Here is a 16,034-nt window from a genome sequence, read left to right on the forward strand (position 1 = left end):
GCGCTGAGACACTGCTGCGTGCCTCGGTAACAGACGAGCCGCCTTGGAAACAGGCGGACTTACCGTGTTGTCATGTCACGCCTGTCCAACCCGTGAGTGAGTATCCGATGCCCTGCTCTGGCAGCGCACACCCCAACCACCAGCATTTAATGCGGCAGAAGGGCTGGCTTCAGGCAGAAGACTCGTACCTGTGGGACACGTGGCGGCACCGGACCCGGGGGTCGGCGGCCGCGCCCACAGGGGCACGTGGCGGTTCCGGACCCCTGCCCAAGCGGGGAGTGGAGGTCGGCCCTGTGGGACACGTGGCGGCGCCGGACCATGGGGTCGGCGGCCGCACCCACACGGGCTTGCGAGGGCTCCGGACTCCTACCCAAATAGGGTGCTGGGTCCAGGTCCCTTGGCTGGCTCGATGACTCAGGCCTCCTAGAGGTCCGGCTTCCACTTGTAGAGGCCCAGGTCCAGCCCGCGGAGGTTCGGGACCTGTACGCGGGGGTCTGGACCCGTGGTCCGTGGTTGCCGCTCCTGAGCGCCTTCGTCCTTGTCTTGTAGGAGAGTGTACTCCTGTCCGAATGTACCGACACTGTCATCACTCAGCAGGGCAACAAAATAAGTTTTCTTTTTCCACTACTTTGTACAATACGAAGGCCAAGAGCTGGTAGTCTCCGTCAGAGAAAAATTGGATTAGCTGCCTCAGCACCCACTCCATCCCTGTGCTTGAACATTTTCAGCTGCACGCAGAGCCTTCCACTCCTCCGGAGGCCATCAGAGTCCCTTGGAATTTGAGTTTCGCCCTCATCTTGCCGAACCCGCTTCATTGATTCTGGTGAGCTTGAACCTAGAGACGAAGATGACGGGGTCATTGTCAAATGGGAGGTTTGCCAAGGCTCCATAGCCTCTTGTTCCTTGTACTCCTCACCCCCATTTAGTAGAGGAACCGTACCATCAAACACCATGTCACACTTGCTTGCCTGATATGGGACTAGCGCGCCTGGATACTGATGAGGGTTTGAAGGATCCTGAAAGAGTGAAGGTTTCCCCCTTTTCCTTGGGTTCTTCGACCTGACCGGGCCTATTTGGCCCTGAGCTGCTTTATGCTTCCTTCTGTTGCCCTGTGGTGGAGAGTAGTTCTTGATCATTGTACCCACTTTCTCTAAGAAGCTTGCAACCTCTGCAGGAAGCAAGTGTCCCTCAAGATACCTATCAATTACTGGGAGATCATTCTTCAAATCTACAATCTGCAAGTCACAAACAATAAGGACACCGAAGCCCACCATGTAAGCAAAATGCACAAGAGATCAACTTTCTGTAAAGGCCTTACCATTGAAGAAATGTCATGAGAGGTATTCTGACTACATCCAGTAGCATTCTGTCCAGCTACAGACTCATCTGGTGGTAGGGAGTTGATATTGGTTTCTGCCGAAGGGGTGAAACGGCAGCCAACCAATTGATGGAACTCCTCAATCTCACGAGCATACTCAACCCTCCAGTCTTTCCACTTACTCCATGTTCTTCTTGCCCACATTGGTACGCCGTGGAGGCGACCCTGATCCCTTCCAAACTGCCTAGCAAACCTGTCAGGAACATACACCTCCTTTATGTTAAAGCTGATTAGCCAAGTCCGTGAGTAGCAGATGTTATCTGCAGCAATGCAATATTCTGGAACAATTGCTGGATTCATGTCCTTGTAAGGGTTCCAATTGACCTGAAAACATAATTGGGATAGTATAACATAACAGTTCAAACATTGGAACACGATTACAAGTAGGTAATTTGGGACTTGCCTCAGATAACTGAAGTTGCTCGAAAACTTTTCTCCACTCCATAACTTTTTTTCTTTGTCCACGTGTTGCTCCTCCAAAGTTCCACCGGCAAGCCCGGGGCAGCAAGGTGCTCTGATTCTTCTGTTGTGGTTGAGTTATAGGAAGGTACTCATAAATCCAAGCCTTGTGGGGAAAAGGGGAAGCCCAGATTAGTGAGGCAGATAATACAAAAACCACAGATAATAATCAGAAATCATTCGGACAAAGAGCACACCATCAGCAAAGTTGCACTGCCAAGAAACTGTGTTGTGGCATTAGGTGTTACTGCAACAGACAATCCCCTATACAGATGAGCAAGGGCTGCAGCCCCCCAAGCATACTCACGGATCTTCCTAAAATCCGCCAACAGGGGCAGATATCTTGGGGATACAAATCCTCTCATGGTGTCAGGAAATAAGGTGGAACCAACCAGGTATAGAAGGTATGCTCTGGTGCAATATGCGATCTCATTAATGGTAGGATTTTCTGGCAGTTGACTGAAGTTCCTATACAACCAAGTCAACCTAATTAAGCCACACAATTGCTCTCCATTTCCAGGGCTCTGTCCTAGATAATGTAAGCACATTCGATTCACAGCTTCATCACCAATTGGCTCTGCGGTCACAACATGACCAGTCACTGGAATTCCAAGAATGTATGAAACATCACGAAGTGATGGCGCCATTTCAAATCCCATGAAATGTGCAGTGTTTGTCTCATTGTTCCATCTCTCACAAAAGGATGTAAGCAAAGAACGATCAATGGTAAACCCAGTGGTAAGTGCAAGATGTCCAAGACCACTAGCATTAACAAGCTGTTGCTGCTGATTAGTCAGAACCCATTCCTTTAGCTTTCGAGTCTGCTGGCTTGGAAGCAGAACACCATATCGCTACAAAATTTAGAGTACCTCAGTATGTAACTTGTTTAAGATGCCCAAGTAATAAGAGGAGTAAGGAACGAGAAAGAGACGTACTGTCCAAATCTGTGAGCTACCAACTGGTTTTCGACTATTTGCCTTCTGCTGTTGTGCTGTCAAACCTTCTGATGCCAGGTCCATTTTGTCCTGAGAAACATGATTGCAGTGGTAAGATGGCAGCAGCAACAGTTAACACATGAAAACAAAAATGGGATACATGATAAACGGATACATGCCATACATTTCAGGATGAAAATGGGTTGGTAGTGGTTGACCCAAACACTAACCCACGGTACCCAACAAATTATTACTAGGTTTTGGGTTGACCCAATCCAAATGTCTGTTGGGTTTTGGTGTTTTAGGTCGACTCAGCATGCAAGCCTAGTATGCTGCCGCAACAATGATCGAGAGGCCAACATGCTCTTCGTCTCCGGTTCTCCAGTCCTCGTCGTTGCCTGACGCCCTGCACCCCTGACCCACACCAATCTCTAGCTGCCTAGCTGATGGATCCCACACAGGCTAATGCCGACCTAGCCCCTAGGTTACTGTCTGCGAGCTTGATTGCCACGTCAATGGCGACCATTGAATTGGATAGCACCAAACTGCAGCAGCAAAAAAAAGCAATGGCTGAGCAGCAGCAAGAACACTAGGGAGCGGCAGGAGCGAGCATCTGGTGTCCTACAATAATCTGATGAAAGGGGCGAGGCATCCTCCATCTCCGACAATGGCGTAACCAGGCTGCCCGATCGACAGGTACATCCTGCTCGATAGCCCGGCGCTGTTGCTGTCCTGCGGGCCGCCGCCGCACGCCGCCGCCGCAGCAGGGTCAAGCTGTCAATCTCCCTTCATCGCCTCGTCTGCAGCCTCTCCGGACATCGCGTGCAGGAGTCGCATTCTTCCCGATAGATCGACGCATGAAGATGACGTTGTGTGACCCAATGGGTAACCCAACGGCCCACGGTGTCATACCCAATTTGACACCAGATATTTGTGGGTTGGCCCTATAGAGTTTTTGCACTGAAATTTCAAAATTGGGTAATGGGTCACTGGGTCAACCCACTCTAATCTGCATCCTGACATACATTCATAGCTTTCCATTTTCTGGTACTTTTATTTCACTATATTACAAATCTAAAAAAACTATAACAGTTGCGAAATTGGGAAAATAGAACCCCATCAGAGTCTCTTGCGAGCAGTGGTATATATCTTGGGTGACTAGAAACATATGGCCACTTTCCTGTGTTAAAAAGATAGTCCTTGGGGGACAAATAATTGTGACACTCCCGTGAGGAAGTGATTGTATTGGGCAGCAATGGGTGGTCGCTTGGCTGGTTTCCTGCCCTTAGTTGGGCTGACCCCAAGTGGCGTCAAGCCAGTAAGGGGGATGAGAGAGCAGACAGCAAATTGATTCTTCTTACTTTCTTCCTAGTCTGGCCAGATTACAATCTGTGAGCACAAGCTAACAACCCAAGCTAATGAACTAACAAACCAATCTAAACTGACTAGGAAACCAAAACCTAAAGATAAGATATCATGGCTGATCCGGAATTCCGGACACCTGTGTGTGACACTTCTTCTTGTGATACTGAATACTGCACATAACAGATTGAGTATGAACGGTGGTAACCTCCCACATAACAAAAATAAAAGGTTCCAACTGTAATAGTTTGATTAATATATACTACTTCCTCCATCCCAAAATATACAGACCAACCAGAGCCACAGCAGATCAGGGAGTCATAACTAACTGAAAAATGCTTCCAGTACTTTATGCAGTAAGCTCCCCCTAATTTTGCACAACATTTCGCAGCATTCCACAAATGACCTCCTACGTCCTACATTCCTAATCCTACCACGGCCGGGCCTTGCCACACGAAAAACCAGTGTCTCGAAAACCAAGGATTCTCAGAAGCTAGACTGTGGGAAGTGAAATCGGTGCATTAATGCCTCGATCAACTAAGAATCGCCAACCAAGGCGCGAAATGGTACCCCGGATCTGGGCTTGCGCCATGCGGCTCCCCTCGACTCCAACAATTGATGGGGATAAGAGCGACAACAGAGAGGAGGCGCGGCCGACTGTTACCAGCGAGGAGTCCGAGGGTGCGCCGCTCCTCCGCCTCCGGGGGCCGGGCGCCTCCGATCCCGTATTCCCCTCCCACTTTCCTGCTGGAGGTTGGAACCTGCGAAGAACGAAGCGACCGTGCGAGAGAGAAGAGACAACAGAGGGCGTCAAGTGAGAGGGCGTCTCTTCCGCTGCCACGCGGGGCCCAGTCCTCAGGTCGCTACGTGGGTCCCACCTTTCGGTGGATCGAAGCCATTCGAGCCCGACCGAGCGAGTGCTACAGTTTGGGAGAGGCGAAAAGGAGGCGGTCGCGCCCCCGTGTGCTCCCGCCGGCCAGGACGCCGATCCTCTCCGCATCTGATGGCCGTTCCGGCTTTGGATGTGGAGGGGATCCGTGCTTCTCGGCCGCGCGGTGTAGTTTAGGTACTAGCGAAGTTTTAAATAGCCGGCTATAGTTTCCGACCGCTATAGCTTCTATAAAGGACAGCCGCTATAGTATTTAGTCCGCTAAAACTAGTTATAGCCCGCTAAATGTCGGCTATAGCCCGCTAAACGCCGTAACGGCAGCCCTGCCACTAAACCGCTTAGCCGGCGATTTAAAACCTTGGGTCCTAGTATATCTAGGTTTCGGTGTCCGGTTGCGGCGGCGGGGCGGGGGCGGCAGCGCAGCGAAGTAATAAGGTCCTCTCGAGTTCTTCCTCGTCTTGGTGGTGCTCCACTCCGGTGCCGCCAACGAGCTCGTGGAGGTGGAGTCTGGCTTCGCCGGCTCCTATACAGGAGTCTACGTCGGCTGTTGTTTCGTCGATGCGGCAGAGCGGCAGTGCTCGTGATGCGTTTCGTCATAGGTGCAGAGATGGCTGTGGGAGCTGCGGTCGGATGATGAGCGGATCGGCCTCGACTTCCTTTCGGCGTTAGTCGATGGCGGGAGCCGATTTGAGATCTGTGGAGCTTGGGGCGCGTCCCCGGCCGAGGTTTCTTCAACGACGACATCGTTCCAGCCTTCGTGTTGGACGGCAACTGCGGCTCGCTAAAGCTTTCAGGCGATGGAGCTCCTTCAGATCACAACGGTGGCGTTTCCTTCCGGCCTCGGAGTTGCTCGGGGAAAGGGACCAGGGACTTAGTTGCAATTTTCTTTTCTCTTGAGGTCTTTTTTGTAAAGTTAGGGGGGACAGCTGTACTCTGTATCTTTATACGTACTTGTACTGGTATGTGTACGTTTCCTTAACCATAATACAGGTATGTTATTCAAAAAGAAAAATTCCCCTCCCACCGGCCGCTCGCTCGCTCGCTGGTGGAAAGCTGCAGCTGCGTCAGCGGCGGCGGCTGCTTTGTTGGCGCGCGCGTGCCTCCGACCCAACCCGCGCCTTCGTGGGATCTGAGGAGGTTCGGGAGCGCGAAGAGGGAGGGGCCTCCCGACCCTACGGCCGCGGGGGGTGGGACTAGCGCGGCAGCCCCGCGCTCTCTGCGACGGCAGAGCGGACACCAGGTTGGTTCTTCTCTCCTTGCGTTTTGTCTCGAGAGGACAGAGTAGGCGCTGTGGTTGGGTCGTTTGACCCCCCCCCTGGCTAGGGTTTCTAAGCTGCCATGTGTCTTGGCTTGCTTCGAGCTTGCCGGTGGGCGTCGGTGTATTTTAGATTGGGTTGGATAATTGGGCAAGTTATAGTGTTGTGATGCAATCTTTTGAAGAATTATATACTGTCAGAAGTTATGTAAAACAATTCCTGCTTAAAATTGGCCATGTAACTTCGAAGCAATTTCTGTTACTGTTCTGCTGTTGTTTCCTTTTTGGGTTTATCACTTTATTTGGCGCAAGGTATGCAACTTTGTTCTATATTTTTTTGTTGAACCGGAAACACAGCGAGGGAGACCCCCCACTGTAAAGATTTTTATTAAAAACAAGTTAAAGAGCAAGTTACAAAAAGATACTTACAGAGGAGAGCTAGGCTGTAAAACAGAAAGAAAGAAAGAAAGAAAAGGAGTACAAAGGCCCTATGTACAAGGATTCTAAACAGTAGTGTTGAGTCAGGTAAAAAAGGATTCTTAAGGGAGACTTTCATCCTATGAGCTTGATTTCGGCATTCATCCACAAAATTGCTTTTCCATCTGCCAAAGCTAACTGAACAATTTTAAAAAATTAGACCATTTCTTTGCTTCTAAATTTGCCATGCTGCAATAGTGAAGATCTCCATGAAGAAGGTGCCATTGAAATTGTGCTTAGCAATCTCCAACATCTGGAAGAAGGGGGTTCCATACTGCCATTGGATTCCTATCGTTTGCCAACATTTGATCGCAAAAGGGCAAGTGAAGAAGAGATGCATAGCTGTTTCTTCTCTTTGCGAGGTACAGAGGACACAATTGTAATTGTTCCCTTCAATTTTGAAATTTTTTCTTTTTAGTAGATTTCTAGTGTTGAGTCTATCCATTAGCAGTAACCATGTAAACACTCTCAATTTGTTGCAACACCTTGATTCCCAGATCCAGAGAAAGGGCCTTGGAGGTTGAAGGTCTTTGTACATGTGGTTATAGAAATTTTTTGACGTATATTTTTTTGTACCCCAAATGTAGCTCCATGATCTTTGTCCTCCTCTCTCAATTGGATGCCCTGTATGATTCCTTATAATTCTATATATTCTTGATGTTCTTGCTCAGACAGAGGGAGGTGAAAGTGGCTGGTCATGTCAGTGATTGATAGAAAGGCAGCCACTGAAATTTTTTGATTCTTAGCAAAGGAGAATAGCCTTGGCAGTTTTTCTTGGGGATAGTGTCCATTCCATACATCTAACCAAAACAACACAGATGTGCCATTCCCTACAGCACGGCTAGCCACACTGTGATCTCACAGAGGATTTCCCATACAGCACAAGCTGTGTGGGAAAATTCTGAAGAAGCTCATGGATCACAAAGGTGGTTGGCTTTTCCACAAACCAGTTGACCCTGTTCTTTATGGGATTCCTGATTACTTTGATGTTATCCGTAATCCAATGGACTTGGGTACTGTTCAGATGAAACTCTCAAACAAGCAATATGTTACGGCTAGTGAGTTTGCTGCAGACATGCGGCTTACATTCGCAAATGCAATGAAGTATAATCCTCCAGGAAATCATGTCCATGCAGTTGCTGAACAGTTAAATAGAATATTTGACTCGGAATGGCGATCAGTGATAAGAAAATGGAATGTCAGAAACTCAGTACAAGAGCAGAAACCGATGAAGGCAACAAAGCCTCAAGCTGCCATGAAATCAAAGTCTTTGATTACTGGAGGGCTGGTCGCATGCTCAAATTCACTGGCAAAGGAGCCATCAATAAATGCAATATCCTCGAATGTAGGATAATTATATTCCTGTCCACTTGATGGTATTTCTTTTTTTTTTATAACATTTTTAATGTATTGCTATCTGCTGTCCACACAGGTAAAAATAAAATTTTTTGTCCGAGGCTCTGAGAATACCTCCCTCAAAGGTTTGAATGACATATCTTCTCTCAATTGATGATTCTCATCATATAGCATATCCACTATAGGATTTTTAATGGTTTGTTTTTTTTGGGGGGAAATCCTTTCATGCAGCTGGTAGCCAAGAGCGTTCAATAGATAATTCACTTGCTTCAACCAAGGTTTTTGGCTTGACTGCCCTTATTTCTTTTTTGACTTGTGCCTATCTTTGTCTGATAGTGCCATCAGTAGCTCAATGATGGTCCATTACCCTCTTATGCAATATCTTCTATCTTCAGGAGAATGATAAAATATCAAGAATACAATCAAATGAGATCAGGGTTTTATCAAATGGTATGGTCTGTGCTGATACTTTCGACCAAATTTTATGAACTTATACCATGTTATCAGTTATCTAACAAACTTGCTTATGACTGTAGGAAATGAGTCAGTGTCTTGCAATTCTCTTGCTTCCTCTGAACAAGGTAGATGCTATCAGTTATTTGATGCACCTGCTTATATTTTAGTTTTACATTGTTACTTCATAGTTATAACAGCTTGAACTTTATTTTCTACATATAGTTGTTTGCTAATATAGTGCATCTTGTGATGTGAATTCTAGGGGAGGAAAGTTATGCACACCTTGAACCTTTGTCACCAAGTAAGGCCCTCCGTATAGCAATGCTCAAGAGTCGTTTTGCTGGAACAATCGTGAAGGCACAGCAAAATGCACTTCTGGATCATGTAATATTTCTGGATTCATAATGAACATCGTACACGACAACTTTTTCAGAAGACATTTCTATGGCTCTTACTGAATGTCGTTTTGATTTTCTAGGGGAAGGAAGTAGACATTGCAAAGTTGCAGTTGGAAAAAGAGAGACTGGAAAAAAGGCAGCAAGAAGGTAGGAAATGTTCTGATGGTTGTATGCGCTTGATCTGTTTGATTACCTCTGCCAAGTTTAGTCGATTCAATTGTGCCTATGTCACGGGCAGACTTATGGGCCAGCGGGCTACAGTAGCCGGCCCAGTACCGCAGCATGCGGCTACTGTAGCGGCGCGGCTACTGTAGCGCGCCTAGGGTTAGTAGTCTATTTAAGAAGAGGTTAGGGAGTCATCAAAGGATAGGCTTAGAATAGATTAGATCTAGTACCTATTATCCCTGCCCTTGGAGTGCGGCCGCCGCCGTTGCGAGGCCACGCTCCTTGGGTCCAGGGCCATCCCGATCTAGATCCATGACAGCCTATGTATTCATGAAGAGCTCTCACTAGTCCTGTCCCTTTTTAATACAATAATATGGGTGATTAGATTGTTGGTGAACTTGCTATTCTACTCAATATTCATTACAATACTTTCTAAATAGAATTTCTGAATAAACAATGTTCCACCATATTTTTTTGTTGGGATAGAGGGGTTTCCCCCTAGAATCTAGATTATGAGGGAAAATTGCAATTTTGTGCTAATTTGAGGGGATAGATCAAATTCACCCCTATCCAGATAGAGCCCTAAGTGCCAGGCGTGCCCTACGTTTTAATATGGTCTCAAGCATGTCACATAGTAGCACGATGCATGATATTTATCATGGGTAAGAACTGATGGAGGGACCTTTGAACATGCCAGTCAATTCTAAGACCAGTTTTTTTTTTCTAATTTTCTGTGATGATATTATAGGTCAGTTTGTTGTTCATCGAGTCATTCATGGAAACGATCTTAGTATTTGTGGAGTAGTTAAAAGAAGCTAGTTTAAGAAATTATCGTACAGCTTTTGGATTTTGGGGGGAAAAAATATGGAATAGTATGGAGCTCTGTATACGGATAGTGGGGTGTAGACAACATTTGGTGTGATGCAATAAAATTTGTAGAGCATTGCATATAATTGTGGGATGATATTCTTAAATACCAATGGATCTTCAACCTTGACCTTTTTTTGAACTTAAAACCTTGACCATTTTCATAAGGATCTATTTTTAAAGTTACCTCTTATTTCGAGTCAGCTGCCATGGTGAAATTGGTAGACACCCTGCTCCTAGAAAGCAGTGCTCATGCGTCTCGGTTCGAGTCCGAGTGGCAGCATTCTCGAAAAAAGTATAAAATAGATTAGACAAGTACACATGGTGGGTAACTTGCTTTAGGAAAAAGTGTTTTAGTAGCTTATATGCTCTGGGAGGGTTACAATTTTGAAGATGCATTTTGACCATCTTTCTCTAGCTACTGGCAGTAACCAGCCTAATCAATGCCTGGTGTGCAATAACTGGCTGTCAATGAACTGGTTAGAATTTTTTTTTACTCATGTCATGTTAGAAACTGTAGCATTCTACTTAAGAAGGTCGATAGAATAGATAAGGTTGTGAGGTCAGGGCCAGGGGGAGTTCGTTTGAAATGGCGAGCTGATTTGGAGAGTTTCCATTGGCGCTTAGCTGCAAATTTGGTAGGATTTTGAATTGACTTTTACTGTACTTAGGAATTTACTATAGAACCTCCCACTCTTGAAATTTATCGGTATTCAGTTGCAAATGCTATGAAGTCATATTTTATTATGAGTGACATAGATGCCTCCAAAATTGCGAGCAAAAAATCTGAGTCATCAGTCTGCCCACCCCAAATCCTTCACCCTCTGCCTCATTCGCGTTGCTAAACTCGATTGCTCCCACCTATTCTTTTTCTCTTTTTCTAATGTTCTTTTTGCTCAGGCACTATTGGGGATAGTAGCAGCACCTTGCTTCATTGATTCTGTTGCTATACCTTAGATACAGTAATTGAACCTCTGACTGCTGCCTCCAGTGTCTACCTTCTGCTTCTTTGGTTTGGATTACCTGAATATTTCCATTCCCATCGATCGATATTATAGTACCTCTTGGAGCTCCATGGCACAACCTTGTCTACCATGTTCAGTTCTGCTAGTGGCACTTTCTTTTCACCGTATCCAATGACTACCGTAGACTATGCCATCTTCATGTACATTGTCCTTTGCAAAATTTTCCAGTTCCATTGAGAGCACTGTATTTCACCAGTGTTACATGGATACGTGCGTCCAAAATTTTACGTATGGACGTGTATCAGATATGGTGAGATACACACCAGACTCTTACTGGATAGGCAAGAATAGAGGCAGATGTTTTCATGAGGAAGGGAAAAGTGACTCGCATATTGGAAGATTGTGTAGAAAAGGGTGAGAGGGGAGCAGTGCAGCTTTTTCTTTGCTCTGCTGTTTATACTCCCTCCATTTCATTGTTTCTTAGTTTGTGAAAAAAAAAGTGCTGTGCTTCTAGCTTGATTAGTAACAGTCCTTGGTAGGTCCTGAGTGTAATATCTTGTTCCTAGACTTGCGATGCAGCTCATATATTTTGTTCATACCGTTCGGCACTTTATGTCGACAATGACTTGTCATGATGCTACAAACAATTTACTAGTACTTTTGTCACCTTGAACAATTGATCACTACTTTTGTTGTTATTGTGCCCTAGACGGAGGGTAGAGGGGGATCTTCCTCATTCCCCTTCTGCAAATGTCCCCCATCATGTACAAGTAGGTGGACATGTTTTGATGGCACTGTTGGGGCTTTCCAGGCTTGTTTGCATGTTTTTTAGTGAGTATGGCCCTGTCGTTGCCTTTGCTCAATAGTAGCCTCTTTGCTGTTGCAGCAAGAACCACCAAACCCTTTTGTCTAAAGCAAGATATGTGTGAAATGTGCGTATATATATGCAATCACTTGCGGCGGGCTCCCTAGAACCGGCATGCACTACTACCCAAAGGAAGGACAGAGAAGAACGTGATGATGATAGTGGGAGTTAGTAAGAGGAAGAGATGGTAATGGTAATGACCTGTGGGACCAGTGCCATGTTGGACACACAATGGGCCACAATAGAGAAACTGTGCCTGTAAAGCTGCACTAGAAAGCTGGTAGCATCTGCACGAATAATATTTCCGTCACTATTAGCATTACATTATAGCATCCACTTAAATTTCGAATGAGTAATACTGTCTTCAATATAAAAGCAGGTATTCTGGCCCCTAAAATATTCAATATTGTCTAAAACACCTCCTAAGGTGAATTAGGAAATTGTTTCATTGCTGGGGCAGGTTATGTGGATGATGACATGGCATTGACTGCGCACTCCATGCTTCTTTCTCTTCCTCTTCCAGCCCCACCTGTACTGCTGCAGTGCTGCTGCCATTGTATATCAGCAAGTCGTCAGGAGCTCATGGATCCCCTGCATACCTCTCCGTGACTGCGTGTGCGGCTCATGGTCATGTAGAAGCTTGACATTCGATGTAGCTAAAAAATTTAATACGTGATCATAATTGTCCAGATATGACAATGTTGCCTGTTTGGTCAACTTGTGTGTGCCGAATTCCCTAGGCATGCGGCTTCTTGCGTCAGTTTGCGGACTCATTGCTGCCCAAAGTGCCCCTTCGCGCGCACCTTGCAAAAGCCTTCATGCTTGTTCACCACACCGCCAGATCTGGAGCTTGGCCTGTTGGCTTGCCTGCCTGTGCGTGAATTCGGTGCTCAAAACACACCTGCATCCACCTACTGCCACAGGGGTCTGCATGCTGTCATTGCATGAAGGAGAAGTGAGAAGAAATAGATGGCAGGTGGGTTGGAATGGAAGAGAGGAGAGAGAAGCAAGATATGTGGGGCCAATGCCATTGTCATTGTTGGCGTAATGTGTCATGCCACAAACCAGCATAGAGTTAGTTAGAGCACGAATGCATGATTTTGTATTTGAGGGAGTTAAATAGACAAGCGTCAGTACGCCAGGGGATGCATAGCAGCACATAAGATATCTCATTTATACTTGGTTTAGTCTTATTAAGTATACGCCTATTGATTTTAAGGTCTTTCCCCACAATCCATCCTAATCTAGTCTGCTAGCTTTGCGTCAACAGTAAAGAGCATACACCGAGTGACAATTTAAGTTTGAAACTTCTGATTCAATTATCTCTTTATGAGCTGGGCATGAAGAATTTCTTTTGTAGTTGTGAGCTATGAAGGTGCACGTCGCATGCTGAGGGATGATGGTGGCCTCCTGGTTATCTGTTCCAGAGGGCAGATTTGCTCTAGAGCGTTACCAAAGTGGTGCATCTCATAAGTGTCTGGAAGCTCCATAACATTAGGGTTGCTAAACTGATGTGTAACTGCATTTGCGCAAATTTGTGGTTTGAGATAAGAGATGGTGAATTGGCAATGGCTTGATCGGGGTGGGGCCAAGGGTGTTAGGGGTAGCCCAGCATGAACATTTGTTTTGAGCGCAGCTAATAGTTGATGGCAATAGTCTTCCACCTGCATCATATATACCCTGGACGCCGGCAAACTTGAATTCCAAACTTTCAAATTTATTAAAAAAACTTAAAATTTGAAACAAAATTCATGCGTGACTCAGCTTTTGCCCAATATTACAAGTATGGTCAACATCACTCATGTCCCACAAAATATTAGCTGGCCTTATAAGGTGGATGCTTTTTACTGTGAGTTTGCGTGTAGATCAGGATGTTTTTACCCTTCTGTATGCCTTCAGAACTCTGAGTTCCAGTTAGTTGACATCTTGAAGTCTAGGCTAGAGCAAAGCATAGTTTGTCTCTCCAAACTTTGCTGGACTTTTACTCTCTAAACATAACTTGATAGAGGCATTTCTTTCTTTCTCGTTCCTGTACGTGTTTATTTGTTTCACTATTTGCCTATCAGCCTTATTTTATGCTAGCTACTTCTCTAAAAATATTGACAAGGTTATGTCAGGCCTGTCCTATGAAGGTTGACCTTACATGGCTTCATGTTCAAAATTTTTCCATGTTACAGAGAAAGCAAGAATTGAGGCCCAGGTAAAGGCTGCTGAAGCTGCTGCGCAATTAATGCTAGAGGAAGAAATGAGGACAAAGCGCGAGAAGGAAAGAAAGGCCGCACGATTGGCACTGCACATGGTACTTCCTGCTTGCCATTTCCTTACCAGATCATTTCTATGCTTGATGCTGCACTATGGTTACTCGAGGTGTTCTCTTTGGCGTGTAGATGAAGAAGACTGTTGATATTGATAATAGTGACTTTCTGAAGGACCTGGAGAACTTGTGCCAAAAGTGGCAATTGAATCCTCCGAGCAAATTGATCGTAGATTTTGTCCATGGGATTGAGTTGCCAGAGGGCCTAGGGAGCCCACTGGAGGCACTTGGCCTATTCATCAAGAATGATCTTGAGGAAGAGGTTGAACATGAAATGGAGGACAGTGTGTCAACCTCCCTGAACGCTGATGTTGAGGAAGGAGAGATCAGCTGCTCTCAATAGCATACCTCTCAGACTGTGAATCTGGAATTGTTGGATTATGTGTGTGCTATGTAATCTATTCCGCCTTCATGCAACCTCATAAGCAGAGTAAAACTAGTGTCAATTCATGTGGTCTGCTGTGTCATCTAATCTAGTTGCCCCAGAATGTCTCTGCCGTATGCTGGAGTAGAATAATATTGGCATGACCATCACTTTTGTGGTTGTCATGCGCCAATGTATGTTATAGGTAGTCATAGGCTATTCAGACAAGCTACTGATTGGACTTTCTATAAAAAATAAAAAAGAATAGTGTCAGTTATATTGTAGTTTATGGTGTTATAAGCTGTTATAAGCTGGGTTTGCCATTCTTTTTGCTCTTTTTTCCCGTTTTGTACCCATTTATGAATCAGCGAGGCACCGTTTATGGATTTAGTAATGTACTCCCTTTATACTCAAAATAATTGATGTTTTGGACAAATTTTAAGTCAAACCTTGAGAATATAAATCATGAATAACTCTCACGTTGTTGAGTTTGAAAATATAAAAATTATATGAATAGATTTGTCTTGAAAAATATTTTTATGAAAGTATACATATATCACTTTTAATAAATATTTTCAGAGAAATAAGAAGTCAAAGTTGTATTTTGGAGACCGTGTTGCTGTCCTAAACGTCAATTATTTCGAATATGGAGGGAGTATTGCTTTGCAATAAGTCAACGGGCAATTATTATGTTCGATCAATCTGCAAGGTCAAATTCTCTATATTTCAACCATAGGCATAATTATGAAATTAGCTCTATATATTACTGCATTAAGGGTCTGTTTGGATGAGCTAAAGTTAGATGTTTAAATTTTAGTACCTATTAGCACTCGTACGGGGTGGTAAACGGCTTTAAAATTTAACCTAGATAATCTAAGGAGCGGGGTCTAAAAGAGTCGGTTCTAATTTTATATGATTTTGAGTTTAAAAATTTAAGAACCAAGTTGGATTGCGAAGAGACCACTATGAGTCATGTTCCATTACCACCTTTGTACCTCATGCTAAAGTTTTTAAGGGGTGTTTGGTGAGCTATTAGTTAAAATTCATTCATACTATATATTAAAGTTTTGAGTCTTTGTTAAAATTTAGCCCATCCTATTAGCACTCTTGTTTGGAGGTAGTGGTAAAGTTTAGCACTTTTAGACATTATTAGCACTTAGATCCAAGCGCTCCCTAATTAAAGTATAGTCTAGCTCATTAGCACTCATGTTTAAAGAAGGGGAACATATCTGGTGGAAACTAAACCTTCGTGAAAACCCGCGCAAATCACGACAAAAAAGTCATCTAAAATCACGAAAAAATCACACATATAGATGTAGATGATATGATGATACACAATCTTGAAAAATATATTGTCTAAACTCGATTTCTTTTGTGAGATATAAAATAAAAAATTTCTAACAAATCATCTGGACAGCTTCTTGGCTTGAAATTTGTTATTTTTATATCTCACAAACGAAGTCGAGTTTGGACAAGATATTTTACAAGATTGTGCATTATCATATCATCTACATGTGTGATTTTTTTGT

General features: G+C 44.6%; 2 protein-coding genes across 6 annotated transcripts; one reads left to right on the plus strand and one right to left on the minus strand.

The window, feature by feature from the left end:
• Positions 1 to 590: 590 nt before the first annotated feature.
• Positions 591 to 5,021, minus strand: LOC120689028 (protein MAIN-LIKE 1-like). Of its 2 annotated transcripts, XM_039971385.1 has the most exons (7): positions 4,799 to 5,019; positions 2,773 to 2,862; positions 2,035 to 2,688; positions 1,782 to 1,943; positions 1,319 to 1,702; positions 941 to 1,235; positions 591 to 835 (listed from the first exon to the last, which is right to left on the minus strand). In XM_039971385.1, the coding sequence occupies exons 2-7, from the start codon at positions 2,854 to 2,856 to the stop codon at positions 666 to 668; spliced, it is 1,749 nt and encodes a 582-aa protein (XP_039827319.1). In that variant the 5' UTR covers positions 2,857 to 2,862; positions 4,799 to 5,019; the 3' UTR covers positions 591 to 665. The 2 variants fall into 2 exon arrangements, with proteins under 2 accessions (XP_039827319.1, XP_039827312.1); XM_039971378.1 differs by having other exon boundaries at positions 591 to 1,235; positions 4,799 to 5,021.
• A 1,001-nt stretch (positions 5,022 to 6,022) lies between these two features.
• LOC120689046 (transcription factor GTE12-like) lies at positions 6,023 to 14,789 on the plus strand. Of its 4 annotated transcripts, XM_039971402.1 has the most exons (11): positions 6,260 to 6,263; positions 6,959 to 7,117; positions 7,892 to 8,100; positions 8,188 to 8,236; positions 8,343 to 8,389; positions 8,507 to 8,561; positions 8,648 to 8,692; positions 8,830 to 8,951; positions 9,046 to 9,112; positions 14,005 to 14,126; positions 14,215 to 14,789. In XM_039971402.1, exons 2-11 carry the CDS (start codon positions 7,090 to 7,092, stop codon positions 14,482 to 14,484), a joined length of 1,014 nt encoding a protein of 337 aa, XP_039827336.1. In that variant the 5' UTR covers positions 6,260 to 6,263; positions 6,959 to 7,089; the 3' UTR covers positions 14,485 to 14,789. The 4 variants fall into 4 exon arrangements, with proteins under 4 accessions (XP_039827346.1, XP_039827342.1, XP_039827336.1 ...); XM_039971412.1 differs by lacking the exon at positions 7,892 to 8,100 and having other exon boundaries at positions 6,023 to 6,263; XM_039971408.1 differs by lacking the exon at positions 7,892 to 8,100 and having other exon boundaries at positions 6,041 to 6,263; positions 6,954 to 7,117.
• Positions 14,790 to 16,034: the final 1,245 nt, after the last annotated feature.

This window comes from Panicum virgatum, chromosome 2K (genome assembly GCF_016808335.1).
Source record: "Panicum virgatum strain AP13 chromosome 2K, P.virgatum_v5, whole genome shotgun sequence".
Lineage (NCBI taxonomy): Eukaryota > Viridiplantae > Streptophyta > Magnoliopsida > Poales > Poaceae > Panicum > Panicum virgatum.

Coding starts and splice junctions, on each gene's coding strand:
- LOC120689046 (XM_039971395.1), top strand. CDS start 7,669: ATGGATCACAAAGGTGGTTGGCTTTTCCACAAACCAGTTGACCCTGTT. Junction 8,390..8,506: donor ATTCACTTGCTTCAACCAAG/GTTTTTGGCTTG, acceptor TTCTATCTTCAG/GAGAATGATAAAATATCAAG. Junction 9,113..14,004: donor GGAAAAAAGGCAGCAAGAAG/GTAGGAAATGTT, acceptor TCCATGTTACAG/AGAAAGCAAGAATTGAGGCC.
- LOC120689028 (XM_039971378.1), bottom strand. CDS start 2,856: ATGGACCTGGCATCAGAAGGTTTGACAGCACAACAGCAGAAGGCAAAT. Junction 1,944..2,034: donor GCAGTGCAACTTTGCTGATG/GTGTGCTCTTTG, acceptor TTTCCCCACAAG/GCTTGGATTTATGAGTACCT. Junction 1,236..1,318: donor CTCATGACATTTCTTCAATG/GTAAGGCCTTTA, acceptor TGTGACTTGCAG/ATTGTAGATTTGAAGAATGA.